Source organism: Phaenicophaeus curvirostris, chromosome 16 (assembly GCF_032191515.1).
Source record: "Phaenicophaeus curvirostris isolate KB17595 chromosome 16, BPBGC_Pcur_1.0, whole genome shotgun sequence".
Classification (NCBI taxonomy): domain Eukaryota; kingdom Metazoa; phylum Chordata; class Aves; order Cuculiformes; family Cuculidae; genus Phaenicophaeus; species Phaenicophaeus curvirostris.
In genome coordinates, this window is record NC_091407.1 from 6,325,296 (window position 1) to 6,348,147 (window position 22,852).

Sequence of the window (22,852 nt, forward strand, 5' to 3'; positions counted from 1 at the left end):
AGAACACAGAAAATATACCATAATGCAAACTTGCATGCAGTCTGCCTCCACCCATTTTCTTGGACCAGAGGCTGTCTCAGAGTGTGGACTTCCTGACCATCTGTCTGATAAAGCCCCTGATGGATTCCCCGTCTTCCTCCTTTCCCCAAGAACTTTTCCCAATCTCTAATCATCCTAGTTATCCCCATCAGTCTCTTCTCTGGATCTGCTGTACCCTTTTTTGAAATGAGAACAGACAAGCCGTGCACACAGTGGTGCGTCCTATCTTTGCACTCTGGTTCTTTAGTTAAAGCAAACTGCTTTGGGACATTCCAGCATAAATGCAGGAAGTTGTATCTTCTCCAGTAGCTGGTGTTTGTAGGCTTAATTGTTACTAAAAAGCACTGTGAACTTAAAAGGCTATATTCTTGTTGGCAGGAGTTGAAAGTGAATCATGATGCTACAAGACCTGTTGCATTCTCAATAGCCAGAAGTGAGCTGTGTGTTTAGAAGGCATCCTACCCACTACATGGATAAATGAGTTACAGACACTGTGTTCAGCTCTTACTTTTCTGGCCCTACAGCCAAAGAAGGGTTAACTATGAAATGGAAAATGTGCTGCAAAGGAGAGATGTGATTCAGCACGTGGTTGTAGACTGATTCTGAGCTGAGTATCAGCATCATGTTTGGGGAACTGCAGCTCAATGGCTGCCTGCAGTCAAGTGGTTCAAACTTGAGATGCTGAATCCTCAGTGGATATCAAAGATCTTTGGGACCTGTGGCATTAACCATGGTGCCATGGTGCTGCAAACTGCAGCTAGTTTGCTTATGCACTCTACATACTTCCAATGGTATAAAATATTTGCTCCTCTCCAAAATGCTGTCTTCCATAACAGACAAGCTTAACCCAAATTAGCTTGGAGTATGTGCTTTGTAAGCTAAGATTGCCTGCATGGACAGCAAGCATGGATCATAGCAGTAGGTTACAATGTCCAAGAGCTGGGTGAAGCTGCAGACTTAGCTCTGCTTTTCTCAGTCAAGGTTATAGTACCAAAATGGAGCAAGTTATCACCAAGTATTGATGCAATATTTGCATCAATATACATCAATGAATTGTAATCGCTGTCCCCATACTTGATTTCTGTTTTATAGCACAAACAGGTGTTTGTAGGGAAGAGTCTTTTTGTTCCATAATATTTTTAAAGGGGGTCTGAGTGCATGCAAGCATCTCTAGCCGGCCCCCAGCTCTGGGTGGTGAGGTGAATTCCAGGAACTCCAGGAAACTGAGGTCACTGCATTGTGTTTGCTTCTTTTCTTTTGACAGCACTAATGTTTAATTTTAACTTAACCCTCAGATGGATATTTTTAGTCAAACTGTTTCTTCACTCCTTCTGTCCTGTATTAAGGGAGGAACAGATCGTGTCTACTTGTTTTTTTCTAGTAGTCAGCTCTTCCTCCCTTCCCTCTGAAGAACTCTGAGGGCTTGAACATTTAACAACATGTTAGTTACCCTGTTTCTCTGCATGGGGCAGCTAAAAATTCATTGTTCTGTACCCTTGTCTCTTGATTTGATCATTGATCCAGGCTGAAAGGATGCAGATCTACCTGGACAGAAGTGCTTCATTCTGGTAAAAGAATAATACCTCTTGCAAATATCTGGCTACTGCTGTGGCTGTCCCAAGAGGCAGCTGCTTCTTTAGGGGGACTATCATATTTTTCAGTGACTATCTACTGGGAAAGGCTGGCTTTTCTAAAAGATAATGACACTTCAGGTTGGAGGGGCTTTGTCAGCACTCAAGAGAATCGCAGCCCCCTGCAGGTTAAGGGTTTGTCTCTTTGGTGTTAAGGGTTTTTTAAGAAAAAAAAAAAAAAGAGGTCATACTTAAAACTCATTATCGACCTCAGAAGCTAAAATTTGAGCAGCAAAACCTGGTCTACTTGCTCTTCTGCTCTGGAAGAAACTAATCTGTTCTTGTTTCTGACCTGCAAAGGACAATCTTTGAAGCCATACTAGTTTTGTTTGTGCAAAGAAATACAGCTGTGTGCAGAGCATGGGTTTACTGGGGAACTTTTCTCTGTTCCATATCTTTAACCTGAGTTACAGCTGCTGACTCTCTGGTTTGTTGTTCATGTATTTCTGCAGACAAAGAACAAAATCAGAAAACTCTGTTTCATCCTATTCCATTCCTAGTCTGTATTACAATAATTGCTTGGGTGCCAAGCACAAAGATAAAAAGCATTTTTGTCTTTTTAGTTTGTCACTGTTTCATGTATGAAAATGGCTTTCATTCATAATTATCTACACATTATATGAAGTGTGTATGTGGAAAAGCTATTGAAAAATGACAGGCAAATAATTAAATTCACACCAGCTCCCCATGTGAGTGCTAAGACATCAAGAGTGTCTTCTGTGGTTTAGCATTATCCACTTCCAAAGTAGGCTCAAAGCATGGAATAGCAAACTTTGATTCGTTTTCCTGCACAAACAGGTCTCTGCTTCTTGAAAGACTAGGTAAGAAATGCCTTTATCTCTGTCAAAGGGAAATTTAAATGTATGGGCTCATCAACAATATATACCTGAAAGCCTCACCTCTGGCTGCACTTCTGGATGGCATCACCCATCAATGCCAAGGACTGTTGATTAGTGCTGAAAGGGTTAACAGGTGCTGTGAAGGGGCTGATATATGGGCTATAGGTGAGCTTGGGTCTCCTACTGCAAGGGTGTGTTGCAGCTGAATATTTCTGTTGCCTTTTCCCTCTTCCTTGCCCCCCCCCCCGCTCCTTTAATTCACTTTTAAAAGAAACCAGTCTCAGTTGTGCTGAGCTCAGCACTGCAGCCATTTGCAAAGACACCACAAGGAGAAGCAGCTCTTCTCAGTTTCCAGGCTGGACTGTGGTAGGAAAAGGTCTTTCCTTCCACTGTCAGGTTGCTTACACACCAAAGGTATTACCCACTGAAGAAACTAGGGTTGTCTCACTGTTGTCTCTCCATCCACATGTGTATGTGCGTGAGAGGGAAGCTGTTTGGACAGTCACCTTGTTGAGGAAGGGACCCTGTTCTGTGTTTCTTTGTACAGCATTTAGCACGGTGCTCTGCTGAGTGTCAGGAACTGTATTTAGTTGTGTTGGGGATAGCACTGCTATCAGGCATCTGACTGGTAAGACAGTTGTTTATGCCAGTTTTACTGAATTCTGGTCCCAGCTGTGGGCTTCTGTTTCCATCGTTTCGTACAATTTGAACTGCTTCTTCTGATATGTAAATCTTGTGTGTATTGTTTCACTTTCTTGATCACTGTTTCCCTGCCCTTACGTAGAAAACACGTGGGGTCCTGGGAAGCGCTGCCCTGGCACTGCACCCCTGGATGCTGGACAGCACAGAATGGAGGAGAGAGAAGATGGGAACTTCAGATTCCCAGACTCATCCCTCTTCTCTCATCCTTCCAGCCCGGCAAATCAAGGATATGTTATCACTAGACAAGCTTTTTCGATTAGTTCCCATCTTGTAGCGCTCACTTCTGTGTGCCTGAGTGGAGCTGCAAATTATAGCTGCCTTTTATTTGTTTGCAGCAGCTTTTTATCAGCTGTAACTGTACCTGCTCAGTAGTTGTTCCTGCAATGCCATCTTGTGGTGGCCCTGGGACTCGAAATGTGTCTTCTCTCCATGCTAGCCAAAGCCCATGAGTGAGCTGATTGCAGCTGCCTTTTCTTAGCTGCCTTTGGGTGCTGGTGAGTGAAGGGAAACCCTGTCTCCAGCTTCCTGGCACTGATCAGCGTCTGATCTTCGGAAGCTCGTGTCATGTGTTAGATGGGGGCCTTCCTGGCAGGTGCCTGCACTGCGTGCTTTAACTATGATACTGTAAAACAACATAACCCATACCGCTTAAAAGAATTTATTAATTATTACCTGTGTTATGAGGAGCATGGTGTGTTGTTCATTCACAAGTTATAATAGCAAGCTGTTTATTTTGTTAAGTATTCATCCCTGATACGGTTTAAGTCCCTCACTATTTTAAGTGCCTCTCTAAACATAGAGGAGTTGATTAATACTTTGAGACTCTGCTGCTGTTATTGTGGGCAGTGTGGGGTGAGGGAGAGGGTGATCAGGATTCTGTAGAAATTCCAGTTTTATCTCTCTTTTTTTCTCTCAGTCTGTATAGGTTTTGGATAAGCCACAAGGGCAAAAACAAGTGCAGAGTGTATCTGCTTCTGAGTGACCTGGGAGCTTTACTGTGCCTTAGAGAATAAGAACTGCGTGTCCTGTTTATGAATAAACTAATGAATAACTCTGTTTTCTTTTTGTCTCTCCAGTGTTCCCAATTCTTGCCCGGCCAGTCCACGTGGTGCTGGATCCTCAGGATATCGTTTTGTTCACAACATTACCTCGGATCTGCAGCTGGCAGCAGAGTACGCCGCAAAAGCAGCATCAGAACAGCAGGCAGATGCATCTGGCGGGGACAGCCCAAAGGTTCAGAGAAACATTACTTACCCAGCAGCACTCACTGGGAGGCTTATTAAGACTTGGCAGTTTATTGCCTTTGGATGTAGTAAAAATATTAATTTAATATTTTTGTAATATTTAATAATGGTATATATGTAAAGATAATGTGCTAATGATGGTTAATAATAATGTTTTATGTAATATTTATTACCTTGGATAAAGTAAAAAGATGTTTAAGAATGTTCTGGCCATAAGGTTGCTGTGTACAGTGTCATCCAGGGGTTTGAAACTGTGCTTTCAAACCACTTATTAGTGGTAGGTCATGAATCTGCTTGCTTAGCTGCCCAAAATGTGTTCAAGTCATTCACTAGAAGGGTGAAGCAAGAAGAATTTATCTGCTTCTTTGATAAATCAAGAGGTGCATAAAGAAGAGGTGCATTAAAATCCAGTGCCTTGTTTTCTTCTTTTAATGAATGGTATTTTGCAAAACACAGTTGGAGAAAGGGGAAGCAGGGAAAGAAACCAGATCCTTGCCATGAGAAATTTGTATTCTGACTTTGATACAAAACCAAAGGTCTGTCAAGCAAGTGTTAAATGAGGAGAATATCAAGTAGAATTTAGATTTTAAAATAACTTAGTTATAATGGTAGAATTTAATTTTGGTAGGCTGATCTTCAGATCAAAGTTAAAGATCTAGATCAAAAACCACCTGATTTGGAATTGGGTGGAGAAGCGCAATACTAGATGTCTTTTTTTGTAGATTGAATCCTCCCTTAAGACATGAAGGGCTGTTCTGGATGGAGTAATACGAAGAGCTGGGAATATGAGATCTGGCAAACAAATTAAAGTTCCTAGAATGAAACAAATCCTGGTGGAGAGGGAAGGGACAGGATCAAGTTTCATATTGGGCTTGTTGCTGGGAGGAGAGCTAGTGGCATGATTGCATGAAACCTTTCTAACAAAGTGTAGCTGTAGCTGGGTAGAATTCAAAGCTATAGTTTCATGAGCACTGAAAGCAGTAAACATGCTCTACACCTTCTAACTCTTTGCTTCCAAGTGCTTGTCCTGACTTTTTGCTGTGCTGGTACAAGCATGTGTGGTAAATTCAGTGGTGAGTGGAACCAGATTCAGTTCGGTAGTCCTGCTGGCATGCAACCGTTTGTACTGAATTGGAAGGTGGCACTGTAAAACAGAAATGAAAGGGAAGAGCGTGATGCTGCTCTTAGTTGCCCCTGGTGCTCTCTTAGCATCTGTGAAACTACAGATCAACGCATTCTTTTGGTTTGGGTCATTGGTACGCTCTGGAGTAGGAATTCTTTGTTAGTGACTAAATTTCTGTTTGGCTTTTTCCACAGGATGAGTCCAAGCCACCGTATTCTTATGCTCAGCTAATTGTGCAGGCTATATCTTCAGCACAAGACAGGCAATTAACACTAAGTGGGATCTATGCCCACATTACCAAGCATTATCCATATTACAGGACTGCTGACAAAGGCTGGCAGGTGAGTGCTTGACACTAACAATCTTTTAAAATACTTTGACAGGGCTTATCTGCTTTGAAATGCATTTATTAAAGATTTAGGGCACTGGGAACAGAGCTGCTTTGACTATTCCCAGAGTGAATTTGTTTAACATAAGCTAACTAGTTTGTGAGTGATTAATTTTTTTGTATACTTTCTAGGGCAGTGTAGCATGTTACGTTTGGGCTCTCTGGTTTCTGAAACCCTTTTAATTGTTCTTGCTCTCAGTCATTCTTCTGCCCAGATGCTTGCCTGAATCTGGCTTAATCCTCAACCTTGTCTTTGTTTGGCATGATCAGTCAAAGCAGAAGATGTCCAGCCTAAAACTGAGGTCCCAGTTTTCAGTCATTATAGTACCTTAAATCCTTTGGGTTTTCCCGACATATCAGCTGCATTGTCTAAGTCACAGTTTGCAAGCTTTGAATCTCAGAATGGGAGCTTGGCAAACTTCAAGTCTGTACTTTCCTTGTGGGATTGAAGGAAATCTGACTAGCTTCATAGGAGAGTTTGAATATAGTTAACGGAGGATGAATCAAGCTTAAATGTTCACTTGAAGGCTGCTTTCAAAGTTCCAGAAACCTCAGCTCCACCTGCTTTCAGACTTTTTCTTGGCATCACACCTCTGAAATGGGCGTTTTCATTTGAATATAATACACTAATGCAGCTGGAAAGACTCTTGCAGCTGCTGATTTCATTGTGTTCAACTGGCAGAAGCAGTACTGCTTGGTGCACTTTGAGTACAGTTGGAATAAATCTGTTTCTGGCTCCCTGGCTTTTGTCTGTAGTTGTGATTAATTGTGGAATCCACTTTCTGCCATAACCTGCTCAGCAGAGTTGTGCTTTGTGAACCAGTTGCTGCATCCTGCTTCAAAGAGAGCTGCATTTCAGTGGATAGTGAAGTTGTCTTTCTCCTCCCCTACCAGTGGTATCTAAAGCTTTGCTTATGAAGCTGCTACAAAAGCTCTTGTTTTGTTTTGAAAGTGGAAGAGGAATGAGCTTGTGCACACCTGGGCTTACTGAGCCTTTCCTCTAGCCCAGAAGGCAGTGCTACACACAGTCAGAAGTGAGCTTTTGCAATGAAAGCAATAGTCTTGTCAACATCTGGAGAATTGTTGCGTTGCTAGGCTAGTGCCACATCAAAAATGGAGTCTTCTTGGAGCCAGCCATCTGAGGGCCTGTTGACTGGCTTGCCCTGAGGTGCAGGGCACTTTAGGGCATGTTTGGGCACCCCGGTGCTCATTTGGCAGGTAAGCAGTTAGCACAGGCACGAGCAGTTTTTGCCACTTGCCTAGAATAAAGCCTGTCTTTTGAGAGAGATCTTCTGTGGGTTGCAGTGATGTCCCCCTGCCCCAGCAAAAGCTCTGCTTCCATTGCTTTCCACAGAAAAGTCACTGCACTGCCCGGTTCCAGATGTATGTAAGTGATGGTGCAATACTAAGTAAACCCTTTCAGCATGGTTGGTAGAAACTCTTGACACGTTTCCCCAGGTTTTCTCTTGCAGTTCTGCAGCAACTTTGGAGGTGTGTGAGTTGAGTGACTTTTCTGTGGAAAGCACTGATTCTGACTGCAGATTTCATTTTCCCAAGCTGTGTGTTGAAACCCATTCATCTTTGTAATATGCTTCCTCAAAGCAAAATAATAATCTCATTCCTTTGCTTCCTGCAGAATTCCATTCGGCACAACCTCTCCTTGAACCGTTACTTTATTAAAGTCCCACGCTCCCAGGAGGAGCCTGGAAAGGGCTCCTTTTGGCGAATTGACCCTGCCTCTGAAGCCAAACTAGTAGAGCAAGCATTCAGAAAACGAAGGCAAAGAGGAGTGTCCTGCTTCCGAACACCTTTTGGGCCTCTTTCCTCCAGGTAACGTCAGCTTCCTCTAATCTCTATGCCAAACTCAATACAAAGAAAACAAACAAAAACTTCTCCTGAAGTACAGAGAGCAATCTTTACTTCTGTTTATAGCCTGAGGGATAATACAGTTAGGAAGTCCTGAGGCATAGTCTGAAAATTGCTCTGACTTCTTACAAGTTTACTGAGAAACATCCAGAACCAAACTTCAAAAATGCATCAAATAACATATCTGGTTTGGTGTCATTTCAAAGAAGATCAAAGGACTTATGAGTGTTTTCAGATGCCAATCTCTCATTTCAGGAAAACTGTGTTTAGGTGTGGATTAGATCATAGTGGGAATAACTTTAGTGGCATTTAAAATGCTCTCCTATAGGGAAGATCAGGTTGATCGTGGTTAGCAGCAGTGAAGCAATGGGAGGTGTTCTGTGTAGCCGCTCCAGTCAGCAGTGTAACTGCAGGAGAGGAGCTGTGCAGTTTTTTCTGAGCCCTGTAGCTGTGAAGATAAGACTTATAATTCAGCGCTGGCTGGAATAGCTTCATGTAACATTCCTCCCACACATCTCCCTTTTCTGTCTCTTAAAATAGGGAGGAAAAGGAAGAGACATTTTCAGCTGATTGCCTTTTCTGTCTTGTTTGTCGTTAAAGAGATGTTCAATTCCTCATGTGTTTGGCCACATGAGACCAGAGGTGGGAAACAAGTGGCTTGGGAGAGAGACATGATCTGTAATCATGTGCAGGGCCAGACACTTGCATCTATGGTGCATCCTTCTTCCTCTTTCTCTCCCCATTATTGTGAAACAGTGACCAGATCTTTTTAGAATGGCCTGAAATTATAAAGCTGATCTGAGCACAAGACACTTAGAGCTTTGATGTCAGCAGTGGAATGTTAAGCCTACCTTGAAGGTTTTAGTTTCCTTCAGCAAGGAATGACAGTATTTGGAGCAAGAGCATTTGTCAGGTTACTGTGTGTCTTTGAATGCTTCCCAGTAAGACTATAGTGGGTAGCGTGGAAGAAAGGCTGTCCTCCTGCTAGAGAATCCTGTACTGGGGATAACTATTGGTCTCTGCTGCTGCGTTGTGGTCAAAAAGTCTATGCTTGCCAACACTACGTTCTGGTGTTTCAGGAGTGCTCCTGCCTCCCCTACTCATCCTGGCCTGCTGTCCCCTCGCTCTAGTGGGCTACAGACTCCGGAGTGCCTGTCACGGGAGGGCTCACCCATTCCACATGATCACGACTTTGGGTCAAAGTTAGCCTCAGTTCCAGAGTATCGATATTCACAGAGTGCACCTGGTGAGTAGCTCTTGTTTTGTTAGAGGGTCACTTAATTGTGTCGAGTGCCTAGCTGAGGACACCACAAGAACACTTTTGCCAGCATGTTACAGGAGGATCTAGGTCTCTCTTCCCACTACTGTCAGAGACTGTTGATGCATATGCACCTTCAGACCATTTTTTATTTGTCTTTGGATGAGGGGGCAGGAGATAAAGGAATGTGTAGAAACACATGAGCTAACTTTGAATTAGGTGGCTCTAAAGAACTGACAGCAGAGTAGCTGTGGCTGCATGCAGCTCGCTCACACTAATTCACCAGCTTTCTGGATAAGATCATCTAGGCCACACAGAGCTCTGTGGTGCTGTGGCCAGGGCCCTGGTAATCTGTTAAGCCCTGGTAAGTATCTGCCTGTCAGCTGTGCTGTAACTTGGTGAAGTTGGAAGGTACAGCTCATGAAGTAAAGCTTGATTTTTTTTTTTTTGTGCTTGTTGTGGGTTTTGTTCACAGAAATGTGCTCAGATGGCAAGTAAGTTGTGGGGGTTTTTTTGTAAGTTAGGAAAGAGAAGAGTGAAGGTGGTATTTTTGAGACCTTATTTTATGTTCCCTCCCCCGACCCCTGCTGAAGGACTGAGTACTGCGGATTAGAAGTGCATCAGTGAAATGCATAGATGCCTTTTTGCCTTTCCTATTGATGTATGCTTCTCTTCTGTTTAGGATCTCCAGTCAGTGCCCAGCCGGTGATTATGGCTGTTCCTCCCCGACCATCCACTCTAGTGGCAAAGCCAGTCGCGTACATGCCAGCATCAATAATGACTTCTCAACAGCCTTCATGTCATGCAATTCACGTAGTTCAGCAAGCTCCCACTGTTACAATGGTCCGAGTTGTGACGTCCTCTGCAAACTCTGCAAACGGATACATCCTCACAAATCAGGGCACAGCAGGAGGAGAAGCTACGGGAGCAGTGTTGGACTTAGCTGGTGACCACCGAGGTAGCTTTTCAACTCCTTTGCTGTTCTGCTTAATAAGGCTTGAGCAAGCTTGAGGCGGGGGGTGGGTGGTCAAATGCTGTTTCAGTCACTGGGTGCTTAGCCCTTCATAAAAAATGTTTCTCCAGATAAAACTTAAAACCAAGTAAGAGCTCATCTATTTGATGTCTCCACCAGTGAGCAGGACAGCTCTGCTCCCTTGAATCCTGTGGGGAACAAATCTAACAGACTTTGGAGGCTGAAAAAACATACAGTGCTATAATTATTTGTGTTCTCCCCAGTATCAATATTATGCCAGTGTATTGGTCAGTTGGATGTGCTATGGGAATGTGTGGTTTTTCTAGCTAAAAGAGATTGCCCGGGGAAGGCTGAAACTCGCTGCGGCAGGATGGCCTTGTAAATAAAAGATTGAGCCCTTCTGCTCTGCAGGCCTGGATTCCTAGAGGAAAGCATGTGCTTCTGGAAGTGCAGGGAGGGCCCCATTAAAGCAGTCTTCAGAAACCAGTTGCAACAAAGGCCTCTTTTTTCCTAAGCTGGAAATTCCAGCCTTGGGGGATTTAGTGAGTTAAATGTTCTCTTGCTGTGATCTAGACAACACCTTGTCTGCTCACCATTTCAGAAGGGCTTAGTGCCACAAGATAGATGTGTGTTGTACCATCAGCAAGACTAGTTATTTGAATTGCTTTTATGTGGGCAGTGGGGCAATGGTTGTCTCCGAGGGAAAAGAAAAAATGACAAAGACCTTCCCCTAAGGCAGCAGCAGGACCACTGGCGTTTTTGGTTCAGCATTGGTTATTCTGCTTGAGTTTCACTTGCATTCTTTAGAAATTCCTGTCTGGATACCATACGTGTTCTTGAAGCGCTAACAGTTGCAGCTGTCTATCCATCACCTGCTTCCTTCTTTCATTCGCTAGTTGTTGCTGTCACTTGCTCTTTCCTCTCTTGTCCCTCTCTTATTCCCACTCGTTTCCTTTTCTAGCCTGTACCTTCCCTTTGTTTTTCCTGGTTGCTCCATTTTCTTCCTAATCTCCGTGCTTTCTTTGTCTTTCTCTCCCCGCTTCCCATCTGCCCGCCTGCTGGTCTCACCTCAGGGCTTCTGTCCCATCTAACTCCACCCTTGTTGTCTATTAATGTTAAAATGGGAGCAGTCTTCTCTTCCTGCTAGACTAACAAGTTTGTGCTTCCTGTCTGCCTTCTCTACTTTGAGACCCACAGAGCCCCTGGAATAGAAGAATGGCTCTCCTCTCCTGCATGCCCAGCAGAAGGCTGTCCTGTATCAGAAGGCTGTCCTGTATCTGTTATATACTGCTGAATTGACTCCTTACTTGTCCTGGGAAGGGAGATAAGTGGTTGAGTGCTCTCAAACAGTTATCTCAACCCAGGAACTGAACCTTTCTTTTTATTTTTTTTTTCCCCTCCCCCTTGGTTTCTTGCTGTACCTCCATAACCAGCAAAAGGTTGCAGTTCTGGGAAGATCTCTTTGTAAATTAATCTACGTGCGGGCCTGAGAGCAAGCTGTTGCAGTCTTGTGGCTCCAGGCATTGTTTAAGATCTTAATGCCTTCCCCTGCTGTGTGATACTGAGAACCAGGCCAATTTGCCTGTAATTACAAAGCAAGCTATGAAATTTGCAGTGACTGCTGTCCAGATCACAGCTATAATGCACCAACAAGGGAGGTGATGCCTTTTTAGGAGAAAACATCAAGTATATAATCTTGATTGGGTTTGTTTTTTTTTTTGCTCAGCAGCTTATGTTGTAAGAAAAAATATTCTTAATACTGATAGTGTGTGCAGTAGAGAATGTTAATGGGAGTGAAACCTGCTCCTAAGCCATGGTAGTAAATGGTTTTTGTCTGTTCTACTCTTAAGCAGGCATGGATGAAAAGCCAACGATCGCATTTGCCACGATACCTACAGCCAGCCGTGTTATTCAGACAGTTGCCAGTCAGATGGCACAGGGTGTTCCAGGACAGACGGTCACGATCCTTCAGCAGGCAGCTCCAGTCACCATTGGGCAGCATCAGCTCCCCGTGCGGGCAGTCACACAGAACGGGAAACATGCCATCCCCACCAACAGCATCACTGGCAGCGCTTATGGTAGGCTCGGTTCCCATTGCTTCCTGGGTTTTGATTGCTCTCTAAGCTTAGCAGCTAGGTAAAGCTGTAAGGGTTTTCGTTTCATAGTTATGTATCAAGTTATTCCATGTGTCCAACTCCAAGGGTATTCCAATTCTTTAACTCCTGCAGCTATAAATGCCAGTGATAGAGATCCTTCTGTCACCCTTAGTTTGCTCCTTTTCTCTAGTGGAAAAGTTTTGCTATCTGCCATTGCTCCTGAAAGTCCAATGTCTTTCCTTTGTCCTTGGCTGTTGTGTTTCCTTTGTCCTTTATTACTACTTATTCTCCGTGCCTTTTAAGGGTTACTTGTTGAAAGCGTTAGTGATTCTTGTGTAGAGCCTATTTTCATTTGTTTTCCTCCGGCAAAGAGCCTTTGTTTCCAGCACGCCAAACAATCGAATTTCCATAGTGCTCTTTAGATCTTGTGAAATATCACTCCATAGCGTGTTACAAAAATAACGTACTTTCCCATCTTAAGGTCTTAAAGCCTGAGAGAAATAACACCTATTTCATCAGGTGAATAAATGCAGGATTTTTTTATATACGAGATGTAGTCTAGTCATTTGTCGAGCCTGGTTTTTGAAATCACATGCTGGCCATGTCTTGGCAGCCTCTTCTTATTGCTTGCCCAGCACCTCAGGTTTTGTCCAGTCAAGGAAAATGGCAGGATAGCAATATCCAGGTTTCTTACAGCCCTTTTCAATGAGATGCTCAGCACCTGTGCTACCCCAGGCCTTTGCTAACAGGGAGCTTGAAATTAAGGGCACCGATGGGATCTTGATGGCTTCCATGAAGCAAAGTAGGGATGTTTCTACATAATTTTCTGCCACATCTATTCACAGTATCAGCTGGCTTGCAGTTGTATTATGGAAGTCTTACTGGGACAATGAAAAAATGATAGCAATTAGGTTTTTATGCAACTAGGCTATTAAGATATAAAATAGATCAGGTAGGTGGAGTTGCTGCTACCCAGCAGTAGTTTGTCTCATGAAGAACCAGACAGGTTTTTATTTAATGTTTTTATGTTAAGACACTCTAATCTCACCAGACTTCTAGCTGTCTTGTCAAACTGGAAGGTATTCCAGTTGCATCTGAGGGGGTTTTTTTTTGTAAGCAGTAGTGAATTTTCTTTTTGACAAAATGGAGCCTGGGCCTTTTGACTCTTGTCTGTGTGCAGTTAACTTCTTTTTCAGCTGCATGGTTTAGGTCCTCTAAGTCACTGAACTGTAATTGGTGTCTGCCCTCATCCTTGCCCTAGTTTTTCCCTTCATACTCTTGATACTGTACAGCCTCCTTCCTATGCCTTGGTAGAAGCTGCTGGGCTTTGAAGGCCTTTGTTCTGTTTGCTTTATTTATTTATCCTAGGGCTCCTTTTGATGCATTTAGCAGCGAACATGGTACTAATGTTCTGCCATTACGTCCTTTGCAAATCAGTCTGGAGGGCAGAGGACGTGCTGTCTCCCAAGCCCCCTTTGGCTCCCTCTGTGGTTGATGTAGAGTCCAAAAACTGCATGTGTGTTGTTTTCCAAACAGTGTTGTGTGCCAAAACCAGCGTGTAAGCACATTCTCTGTCTGGAACTAGAATTGTAGACATTTTTACGGAGGATTGCTACTTAAATCGTCTTTTTTCTCACCACTTTTCTGAGTGGGAGGGTGAGAGTTTTTGTCAGTACCAGAATACAAGATTGGGAGCCAGAAATTCCTACTTTTTGATCCCAGTTCTGATGGCAATGCATTTGGGTTTCTGGAGTAAGCTCCTTCCTGCCTGTCTTACAAGTGAGATGTCAATACACTCAGCGTTTGGGTTATAATCTAGTTCTTGACAGACTGCCTGTTCCTAGTGTGCAAACAAGGCATACTCTAAATTGAAGGCAAAGCACACAGATGATGTAACTTCCAAGAAGTTCTGAGTGTAGGTGGCGGGAGAAGAACCTTTCAAAGAGAGGGTGTGCTGTAATTTTGTGAGGGGATTGAGTCTGCCCTTCTGGAGATGAATGCTTAGCTGGCCGTGTCTTGTTTGACAATGGGTAGGAAGAGGAAAGTTCTCCCCTGAAAGGGTTTATTACCAACTTGCTGGCCTTGTCTCTCCCTCTCCCCCACAATCTCGGCTTTGTGCAAGCCTTACAAAATGGACTCAACAACAACACTTGAATATGTGCCAGCGATCACGTTTGACTGTAGTGTTTTGTTTTCTTGTTTTCTGGAATAGCAAACGCTTGTGCTGCTTCATCACATTAATTCTCTTTCTCTTGTCCTGCTTCCCAGCTCTTACAAATCCCTTGCAGCTTCTTGCAGCCCAGGCCAGCTCATCCACTCCTGTTGTCGTCAGCCGGGTGTGCGAGGCAGGGACCGAGGAGACAGCAGCAGCCTCTTCCAGTGAACCTGAAGTTAAAAGACCCCGGATAGAAGAGTCCAGTGGAGCAGTCCCAGCCCAAACTGGAGTCATCACATCTACAGTGCCACAAGGACAGGCAACCAGTGAATGAAGAATCGGTGGGAGGAGCTGGAGTGTTGCGGGGTGGGCATGGGATGGCAGGAGCCCTAAAGCAGCTTTCAAAGAAAACAGACCGCAACTGTTAACAGCTCAAAAGATAGCGGATAAAGAGCTCTTTTTAAAGTCAGGATTTTAAATGGGAGGTCAACAGCTGTTAAAATCATGAGGTGCCAAAAAGAATGGAAAACCCCTCCCAAGAACCCATACCTGGAACTCTGTTCTGTCTTTACCTATGGGATATTTTTTTCCTTTTTTTTAAAAAAAAAGATTCAAAAAAAAATACAGACAACTGATTGTATGACTGCTGGGATATTTTTAACTGTCTTTCCCCTTTTGGCTCCAAGGGGATGGGATTTGCAGTTCAGCATCTAAAGGAATGTAACCCAAATACAGTCTGCTCCCTGGAAAGAAAACTCCTCATTTTCTATGCCTTAATACTGTGCTTCTCAGAGCTTTGAACCATAGGACCATTTTAAAAAGGCCACCTAAGGCAATCAAACGCTGAAAGATGGGTGCAGTATCTCACAACAACAGCATTAAAGAAACATGGTACCAAGCTTAAAGAAAAAAGGCAGAATGTTTTGGTTTGTTAAAACAAAAATTCTGAATATGAACGAATGTTTATTTATGTGGAGATTCAGGAGGAAGAGTTAGAGGGCTCAACCACCTGGATTTTCAGATGCAATTTCTCTCCATTCCCTCTGAGGGAGAATAAGAGGAACTGTGTTAATTTGGTTCCTGTAAAGATATTAAAAAAAAAAAAAAGGGTTTTGTACCTTCAGTGATTTCTTACTATTAATCATCACTTGCTCTGGACAACAGCCAAAGTATCTTGATGACTGAGGATCACATGGGGAAGGGTGTCTCCAAAAGGTTCTGTGTGCATTTGATTGATCACATCCTGTGCTGGAGCACCAGATTTTGTTCAAAATATCACTGTAGGTGAAGACATTGCCAGTGTCTCTGTGGACTTGAAAATATTGGTTGTTCTGCACTAAAGCAGCTTGCCTTCACCTCCTGTTGGTAGTGTAGTCCAACTAGACGGACAATGGTGAGGAGCCTATGGCTGGATAGGAGATTGTCACTGACCCTCTGCCATTGCTAACAGCAAAGCTTTGCATTATTCTTCTGAGAGGGAAGCTGAGAGGTGGGCTGAGAGGTAGCAGAGTTCATACAGTGTTTAATACAAATTCTGTAAGTGTGCAGAGACCAGGGCAAAAGAGGCCTTTGATTTTCCGTGTGGCAAAAGTCACTGGAGGTCTTGAACAGGTTTTCCAAAAGGAATTCGGAGGTTTGCTTTCATTGCCTGGCTCCCTCTCCTGTCTCTCCTCCCTTGAGGACCATTTGGGTTGGCCAGTAGGAGGAGGTTTTTATTTAAACTATATTCCAGGCTCTTCATGCAGTACAAGTACATCTTACAGGTTAGCAGATTTGAGTCACTTCAGCCATGGGGAGCAGTGAGTGTGTGTGATGCCTTGTGACTGGCAAAGAAATCAATCCCTGCGTAGCCTCCAGCTCACCCCTTTGGGTTTATGCCTGTTTGCGATCCCCTTGGCAAACACGTCTTCTGGCAGAACAGCCAAGATCTTCTAATTTAGAAAATGTTATGGCTTTGGTAATGGCAAAAGAGACTTAAGAGGGATGGGATGTGCCTTTGATAGGTTATCCCCTTTCTGTACTGATTTGCTGTCATGTTGCTGCCTTGTACAATCTGGCATATGATCGTAGAGCAGAGAGGCAAGACCACCACATAAACGTGCTGCAGAAATATTTCCCCAGTGGGCAGTAAGGGATATTGTCAGTATGTCTGTGGGGATTGAGGGGGTAAGGCACATCCATACAATGTCTACTGGAATTTGGAGAGGGGAGGAGGAAATCCGCAAGGTAACAGCTGGCATCACTTGCTCCCTTCTAGGTTTCCTTTCTGTTTGCCAAATCCTATTCAATAGCCAAATCGCACCGCTTGAATAAAGCCCAGCTATGTTTTATTCTCAAGCCAACTGTTTTGTGAGAAACATCTCTGAAAGAAAGAAAATTTCTTGGTCTCATGATTTGCGATCACATTCTGCAGTTAGAGGCACACAAAGCGTTCAGGACAGTTCATTTATCTACGGCTAGGCTTTCATAATTTAAGTGTGTGCCTTTAGTGACAAGTTATTAGATTGGATTTTAGTACTCTGAAATGATTTTGTGAAGGAGGATTGTTACAGACCACAAAGTAATTGAAGCAGGCCAGCCTCCAACTGTCACTTTTCCTGCTAGGAAAGCTAGGTGCGCGGCATAGTGGAAAAGCACGTGGATTAGCTCTGTGTTTTGTAGCCTTTTCAAAGCCAGGATTCAATAAAGCAGACTTCAAGGAAGAATGCACAAGTGAGAGTGCAGCATAGTTTATCTGTGATTAATCATTACTTTTGGGTGACTGCTGGTTTAGGTCCCGGCACGCCTCTGAAACAGCCCTAAAGCTAGGGAGCTTTCCTGAAGCAGAGGTCTTTGAGTTTCCAGTATGTTGGATGAGTCGGTGCAAGATGGGAAACCAACAGAACACTATTTAGGATGTGAAACTGCCAGAGTTTTGTGGCTTTTTCTTTACTGCTGCTTTTCTCTTGGAAAGTCTGAATAATTAGGCCATAAACTTCTGTAAAGTAGTCCAGCACCATAGAAATACGTCACCGAATGGTGGTGTTTTCGTAGACCAGCTGCTGCTTTATAGATCCCTCTTGAGAGTCCATCCTCAGGTTGTGTGCGTAGGTCTGCCTCCTCAGTATTTAGAACAGAATAATACTTCGTCAGTCTGCCTTTTGTGACACTCAGTGCCAGCTGGTTAAAACGCGAGTTGAGGATAAACAAATGTCTTTGATCTGTTCACCCATTCTGCTTGAGGTATCTCGCTGTTCCCTATAGTTTGGGGGTTTCTTTTATCTTAGTGACAAAGACTAATTTTGCTTTGATTGCAGTCAGTTTATGGCAACTCTCGTCGCCTCAGTTTGCAAAAGCTGAATACAGTTGTTCTGGGGTTTATTCCACTGGAATTCCTTAGTTATTGTTTTCTCTTGACCTTGGCTCTTGTGATACAGGAAGCTTTTTACAGTGCGATCAGTTTAATCTGATTTACTGATACCATAACACAGTGCTGAGCACAGGACTGGAGTTCATGATTAGCTCATATATTCTTTTCAACTCTTTTTTTCTTCCCATATCCCTCCCTCCCCCATACTATTAACACTGTCCCCTGTAGCATATACAGTCATTTTTATCCACTGACAGGAGCAGTACCGTGCATTAAGCTCTGCCCAAGGCCTGAAGGATGGAAGTACCTGTGGGGTACATGGAGCTCCAGAGAAGGTTGAGAAAGGTCGATTTGGTCACTCTGTGTTTAATTTTCATGCTGTTTTAGACATGTTACTGTTGGGCACAGCTTGTTCAGGAGTGTGTTTTCAGATCTTTGTTAAAGCTTTGTAAGAGCAAAGAAATAGTTAAATAACAGCTGAAGCTTTTATAATGCTTTTGCAATCAATGCCATAGTCTTGCTTCGGGTATTGTGGGGAGTAGAGTTGAGTTTGCGTGTTGTAGACATCTGTCTTGTGTACAGATTTAGAACTATGATTAACAGTTAACTTTCCACATTTTTTCCCCTTTCTCAGTAGGGAAACACAAGCAGTAAAATAAAACTTGGAGCACAGAAGGTGAGGAACCTCTGTCTAAGCAAGTGAGAGTGTCTGACCTGAGTTTTCATAGTGTGGCATGGAACACTCCACTGACCACTTGAGATGTTAGGTGAAAGGCTCTAACTTCAGTTGGTGTTAGCGAGGGGGTTTCCCAGTGAGGTATCACTCTGCTGTACGCTAAAGTGTAGGTGAATGTCAAATCATAGGGTGAAAAGAGAGATGTCTCCCTGCCTTACTTAGGTTTGGGAATCTTGGAAGACTAGGATTTAACCTAGTAATATTTCTGTACCTTTTCTTAGAGGATCAAAAGCTATTTCTTCCCACTTATTGCATCTAAGGATTAAATTCCAACGGGTTGGTTGCTACACTTCTGCGTTTACAGCCCAGCACCTGTTTGGTCTCTTGCTGCAAGACAAGTGTAAGTGTAAGAAAAGAGTCACAAAGTGAACTGAAAATACTGTGGATTGTATTTGTACGTGTGCAAATGTCTTGTACCTCTCTTCCAAAGAAGAGTGCCAGCTTGGATCTTGGGGCTTTCTGAACAGGAGTCAGTGCTGAACTTTACCTTATCAAATGATCGTTTCAATCCAATTTGGAACTTGCCTTGAGTTTCTGCTCTGATGCAAAATCTTTCCAGTATTGTAGTCCTGCTGCTAATAAATTGGACTAGGGCATTAAGAATAGACCTCTAAAAGAACATGACAGCTTCGTAATTTTGCCCTTGCTCCACGCTGAGCTTTCGAGTTTGCAAATGCCATCCTGCAGCAAAATGATCTCTCTTCCCTTGCCAGGCAGCTCCTCTTTCTGCTCCCCATTATAGTTTTTCCCCTCTATTTGTAGTCGTTGCTGTCAACTCTGGAGTCCTTTAATCCAGCTCCTAATTTAATTCCATTGCTTGAAGGTCTGCATCTGGTCAGAATCTGTGTGTTAAGTTGCAGTTATACAACAGATTGTTCAGTCATGTAACTTTTTGTTTCCTTCTGGGTGAAAAATGATGCCAAAGCTGCTACTACTATAGCATACACTACTGTTGTAAAGTGTAGCTGACAATGGAGCCAGCTGTGCTGCAAAAAACAGTTACACTACAAGGTCATCTGGACTGCAGGAACTAATGGGATTGGGATGTGTTGCTTTCTTGCATTTTGATCTGGACCTGATGCAAACGTAGCTGTGACCTCGTGCTGGAGTGCCTCTCGCTCTCTGTGGCTGCCTAGTGGCTGTTTGGCTGTGTTGAGTTAGATCAGCGTCTCTCTGCTAGGTAGGTTGTTTGCAGGACAGTGTATGAGTCTGTGCACACATATATGAGGATATATGGATATATAATAATCAGTGGAAAATAAGTAGCTGTGATGCTGGGCTTTCTGTGCTAGGTTGGCTTTCACAGGGCAGTAATACAGCAGTGAGTGTTTCACTTTGGACTGAGCAAGACATTTTGAAAAATACTTGGTTTTCTTAGAGCACTATATTTAAATTCCAAATTTTTAATCCACTTTTAACCTTTGTATTTATATGTTCAGAAACTCTTTTGATACCTTTTCAATTTACCAACACTGAATTAAAACCCTTCAGAATGTATGGCTGGTCCTCTCCTTATGTGTCACTTTAAGTTTCAGAGCCTGAGGGTAGTTGTGCCATGTTTATCCCTTTGCTCTAAAGGTAGAATAAACCATTGACAATTGAGGGGTGGCAGCTAAGGAAGAAACCCTTTAAATATATTTTTTTTGAGAATATTAAATTAGATCTGTGTAAACATAAAATTTATATTTATTAACTTTGTGTGTGTGTGTGAGTGTATGTGTAAATATAGATATGTAAATGGTCCATGACTATTTCTTTATCGTAAATGGTACTTTACACAGAATTTTATGCAGTATCTTGGTAAATTCACGTACCAGGCACTGATTCTGAAAAAAACGATGTACCTATTTTTGTAATGAACATGGGCAGCTGGTAGAAGCAGCTTTACTTCCATGACTGCTTTCATTCCTCTCGCAGAGCAGAAGAGATGACTTGGTACTTGCATCTTCTTTGTGCAGGAGCCCTGCTTCTGGTTTCGTCACGCTTTCAGCAACCCCAGTGCATGCTGCTTCTCTGGCAAGAAAATCCCCTAAATGGCACTAATGAAAGCTGGAATCCTTACTCATGTCAAATTGTCTCTAGGTGTGATATCAGGGATTTCTTTACAGATTCAACTCTGTAAGTAATGGGACCTCATGTCTAACAGAGGAAATTGAAGGAGGGTCCATGAGGATGCTGGTAAGGTTGAGGAATTCCTGTCTGTCTGTTAGGTGGCTAATGTAACACTGGAGCACTATGAAATAGTTTCTTTTCCTCTGTGGTTAGATCATTCTCCTTTTATGATGTTTTTCTCTCTTCATGGAGCATGAGGTGTGTATCCCCTTAAAAACAAATGCATAAGTGTTTTTCTAATGTTCCCATTCACAGGGAGTAAATTTTACCTAACTAGCCAAATTTCAGTTGTGGTTGAACTCCACAAGGATCACTAAATTCACAGAAGTATGTGTTTTATTTAACCCACTTGGGCCTTTTGAGAATTAGTCTTAAAAGCAGGTGATACTTGGCTTCCTAATCCTAATTGCTCTTCCAGAAGTAGAAAATCCTTTCTCTGTAAGGACCTGAATGAATGCTTCACCGTGGTTTCTGGGTACTGTATGGTGGTCTGGCTGTGATACTTAAGGGAGGACAGGATTGGTGGTGAGAAGAGTAACAGGAGTAGGACCAGTGAAAGGAAACAGCTTTCCTCCTCAGCAGAAAACAGCCCTTGTGAAAACCAGACTTGCCCTAGTATTGGTTACTGCTTTGTGTCTGCTACCGAGTTAAGCAGTGCCCCCACTATCCCAGATTCTGACACCTTTGCCTTGATCCAGACCTTTCAGTCCTGCTTCTGTCCCTCCTCAGTTTCACTTGAAGCAGTCCGAAATGGAGCCTTACTTAAAGCTAAGGGCAACGTTGAGGAGAAATGTGTGCTGGCTGAAGAAAAATGAAATTTAAATGGAGCAGAAAAAGTGAGATTTCCTTCTGTTTCACTGCCTTGCTGCTAAAAGTCTGGTGCAGAACATCCTAATGTTCTGCTGATTTATATGCCGCTCTTCGAGGGTGGACAGGCTGCTAAGTAGGCAAGTTGGCTCTGTAGCAAATGAATTGCTGTAAACCTAAACTCGCTTTATCTTTTTTCCTCTCCCAAATGGGCTTGAAGTGGAGGGAGAGGACTAAAGTATTGTTCTTTGTGAGATCTTTTTGTTTTCATGGAAAAGAAAACAAAGAATGTGAAAAATATAATTCAAATATACTGATACAGAAAACAGAATGGCTTTAAAATACAAAAAAAAAAATCTTCTGAGACCATATATTACCTTGGGTTCTGGACATGACGTCTGTACTGTGATGGGAGTGGCCTTGTCCAGCCCAGCAGCCAACCTCCATATAGCCAAAACAACAACCCATTTAGGACTCTGTAGCTATCCAAAGGACTGTTATTCAAAGGACTGTTATTCAAAGGACTGTTAAAGGATAAATCAAAAGATGTATGTGAGCAATGGATGGTAAAGCTGCAAACTCAGATCCAACTCTGAGTATTTGCTTCAACAACAACAAATGCAGAAAAACCTGAATCTCCCTGTTCTGCATATTTGCATTCCCACTGAGTCCTAGGGGAAGGCTGCAGTGAAACAAGGACCTGAAGTACCTCAGTGGCTTGACAGAAGTGTTTTGCTACAGAGACCTGGGGGAGCCTTACCCTTTCACCTGGACTCAGCACTTAATTTAAATATGGGGTTGGATGAGGGAGCTAAAGCCATGCTTGCATTTCAGTTCCTGGTATTGCCTGTACAAGACACCTCCGGCCGGATGTTTTGGGGTTTGTGGGTTTTTTTTACAGCTGATATCAAAAGTATTTTTTGTGACTTGTTTTCGTTATCAGTGCTTTTTAAAAAGCAGGTGTGTATCCCAAGGGGAAAAGCTCCATCTGGGGCACTAGATGCAAAGTTCATCATCTTTATCTGGCTGTGCTGTAGCGCTGCTCCTGTGAGATGCTCCGCTGCACAGGCAGCCCCTGGTTCCCACAAGGGTGGGAGAGTGGCCTGGTCCTGCTGAGGAGGCTGCTGCTCACCAGAGGAGACGGCAAATGCAAGCATCCGAGGAGCAGGACCCGCATTTCCACATCAAATGGGATACAGTGGGTTTGGTTTTTTTTAATATGGAGCCATACATTTGTGGTTTTTTTAAGTAATTTGAGATCTGAATGTGATTTCTAATGTATCGAGAACGTTTAATATTTTAAAGCTATAACAAAGTTTTAAATTTCTACTATTTTTTTTTTTTCATTTATTTTAACTGTTCTGTTCTGTTACCTTAATTTGATGTATGTGGTTGGGGAATGTTGCTTCTCCTCTTAGCATTTGTTTCTATAACCAGAAATAAAATTATATATGAAAGAGAAAATGCCCTGAAATTACTTGCTGCTTTTGAGTGACAGACTTGCTTCCCTCCAGGGTAGCATTGCTGGGGTGAA

General features: G+C 43.0%; 1 protein-coding gene across 2 annotated transcripts in view; it reads left to right on the plus strand.

The window, feature by feature from the left end:
- Nucleotides 1-21,937, plus strand: part of FOXK1 (forkhead box K1) — a 54,638-nt gene extending 32,701 nt beyond the window's left edge. Inside the window, exons 3-9 of one of the 2 annotated variants that reach the window (XM_069870546.1) lie at nt 4,288-4,444; nt 5,773-5,919; nt 7,603-7,796; nt 8,912-9,078; nt 9,773-10,048; nt 11,914-12,141; nt 14,428-21,937. In XM_069870546.1, coding sequence (XP_069726647.1) covers nt 4,288-4,444; nt 5,773-5,919; nt 7,603-7,796; nt 8,912-9,078; nt 9,773-10,048; nt 11,914-12,141; nt 14,428-14,648 — 1,390 coding nt within the window. In that variant the 3' untranslated portion in view covers nt 14,649-21,937. The remainder of the gene's footprint in view (nt 1-4,287; nt 4,445-5,772; nt 5,920-7,602; nt 7,797-8,911; nt 9,079-9,772; nt 10,049-11,913; nt 12,142-14,427) is intronic. The other variant, XM_069870547.1, reaches the window with a different exon arrangement.
- Nucleotides 21,938-22,852: the final 915 nt, after the last annotated feature.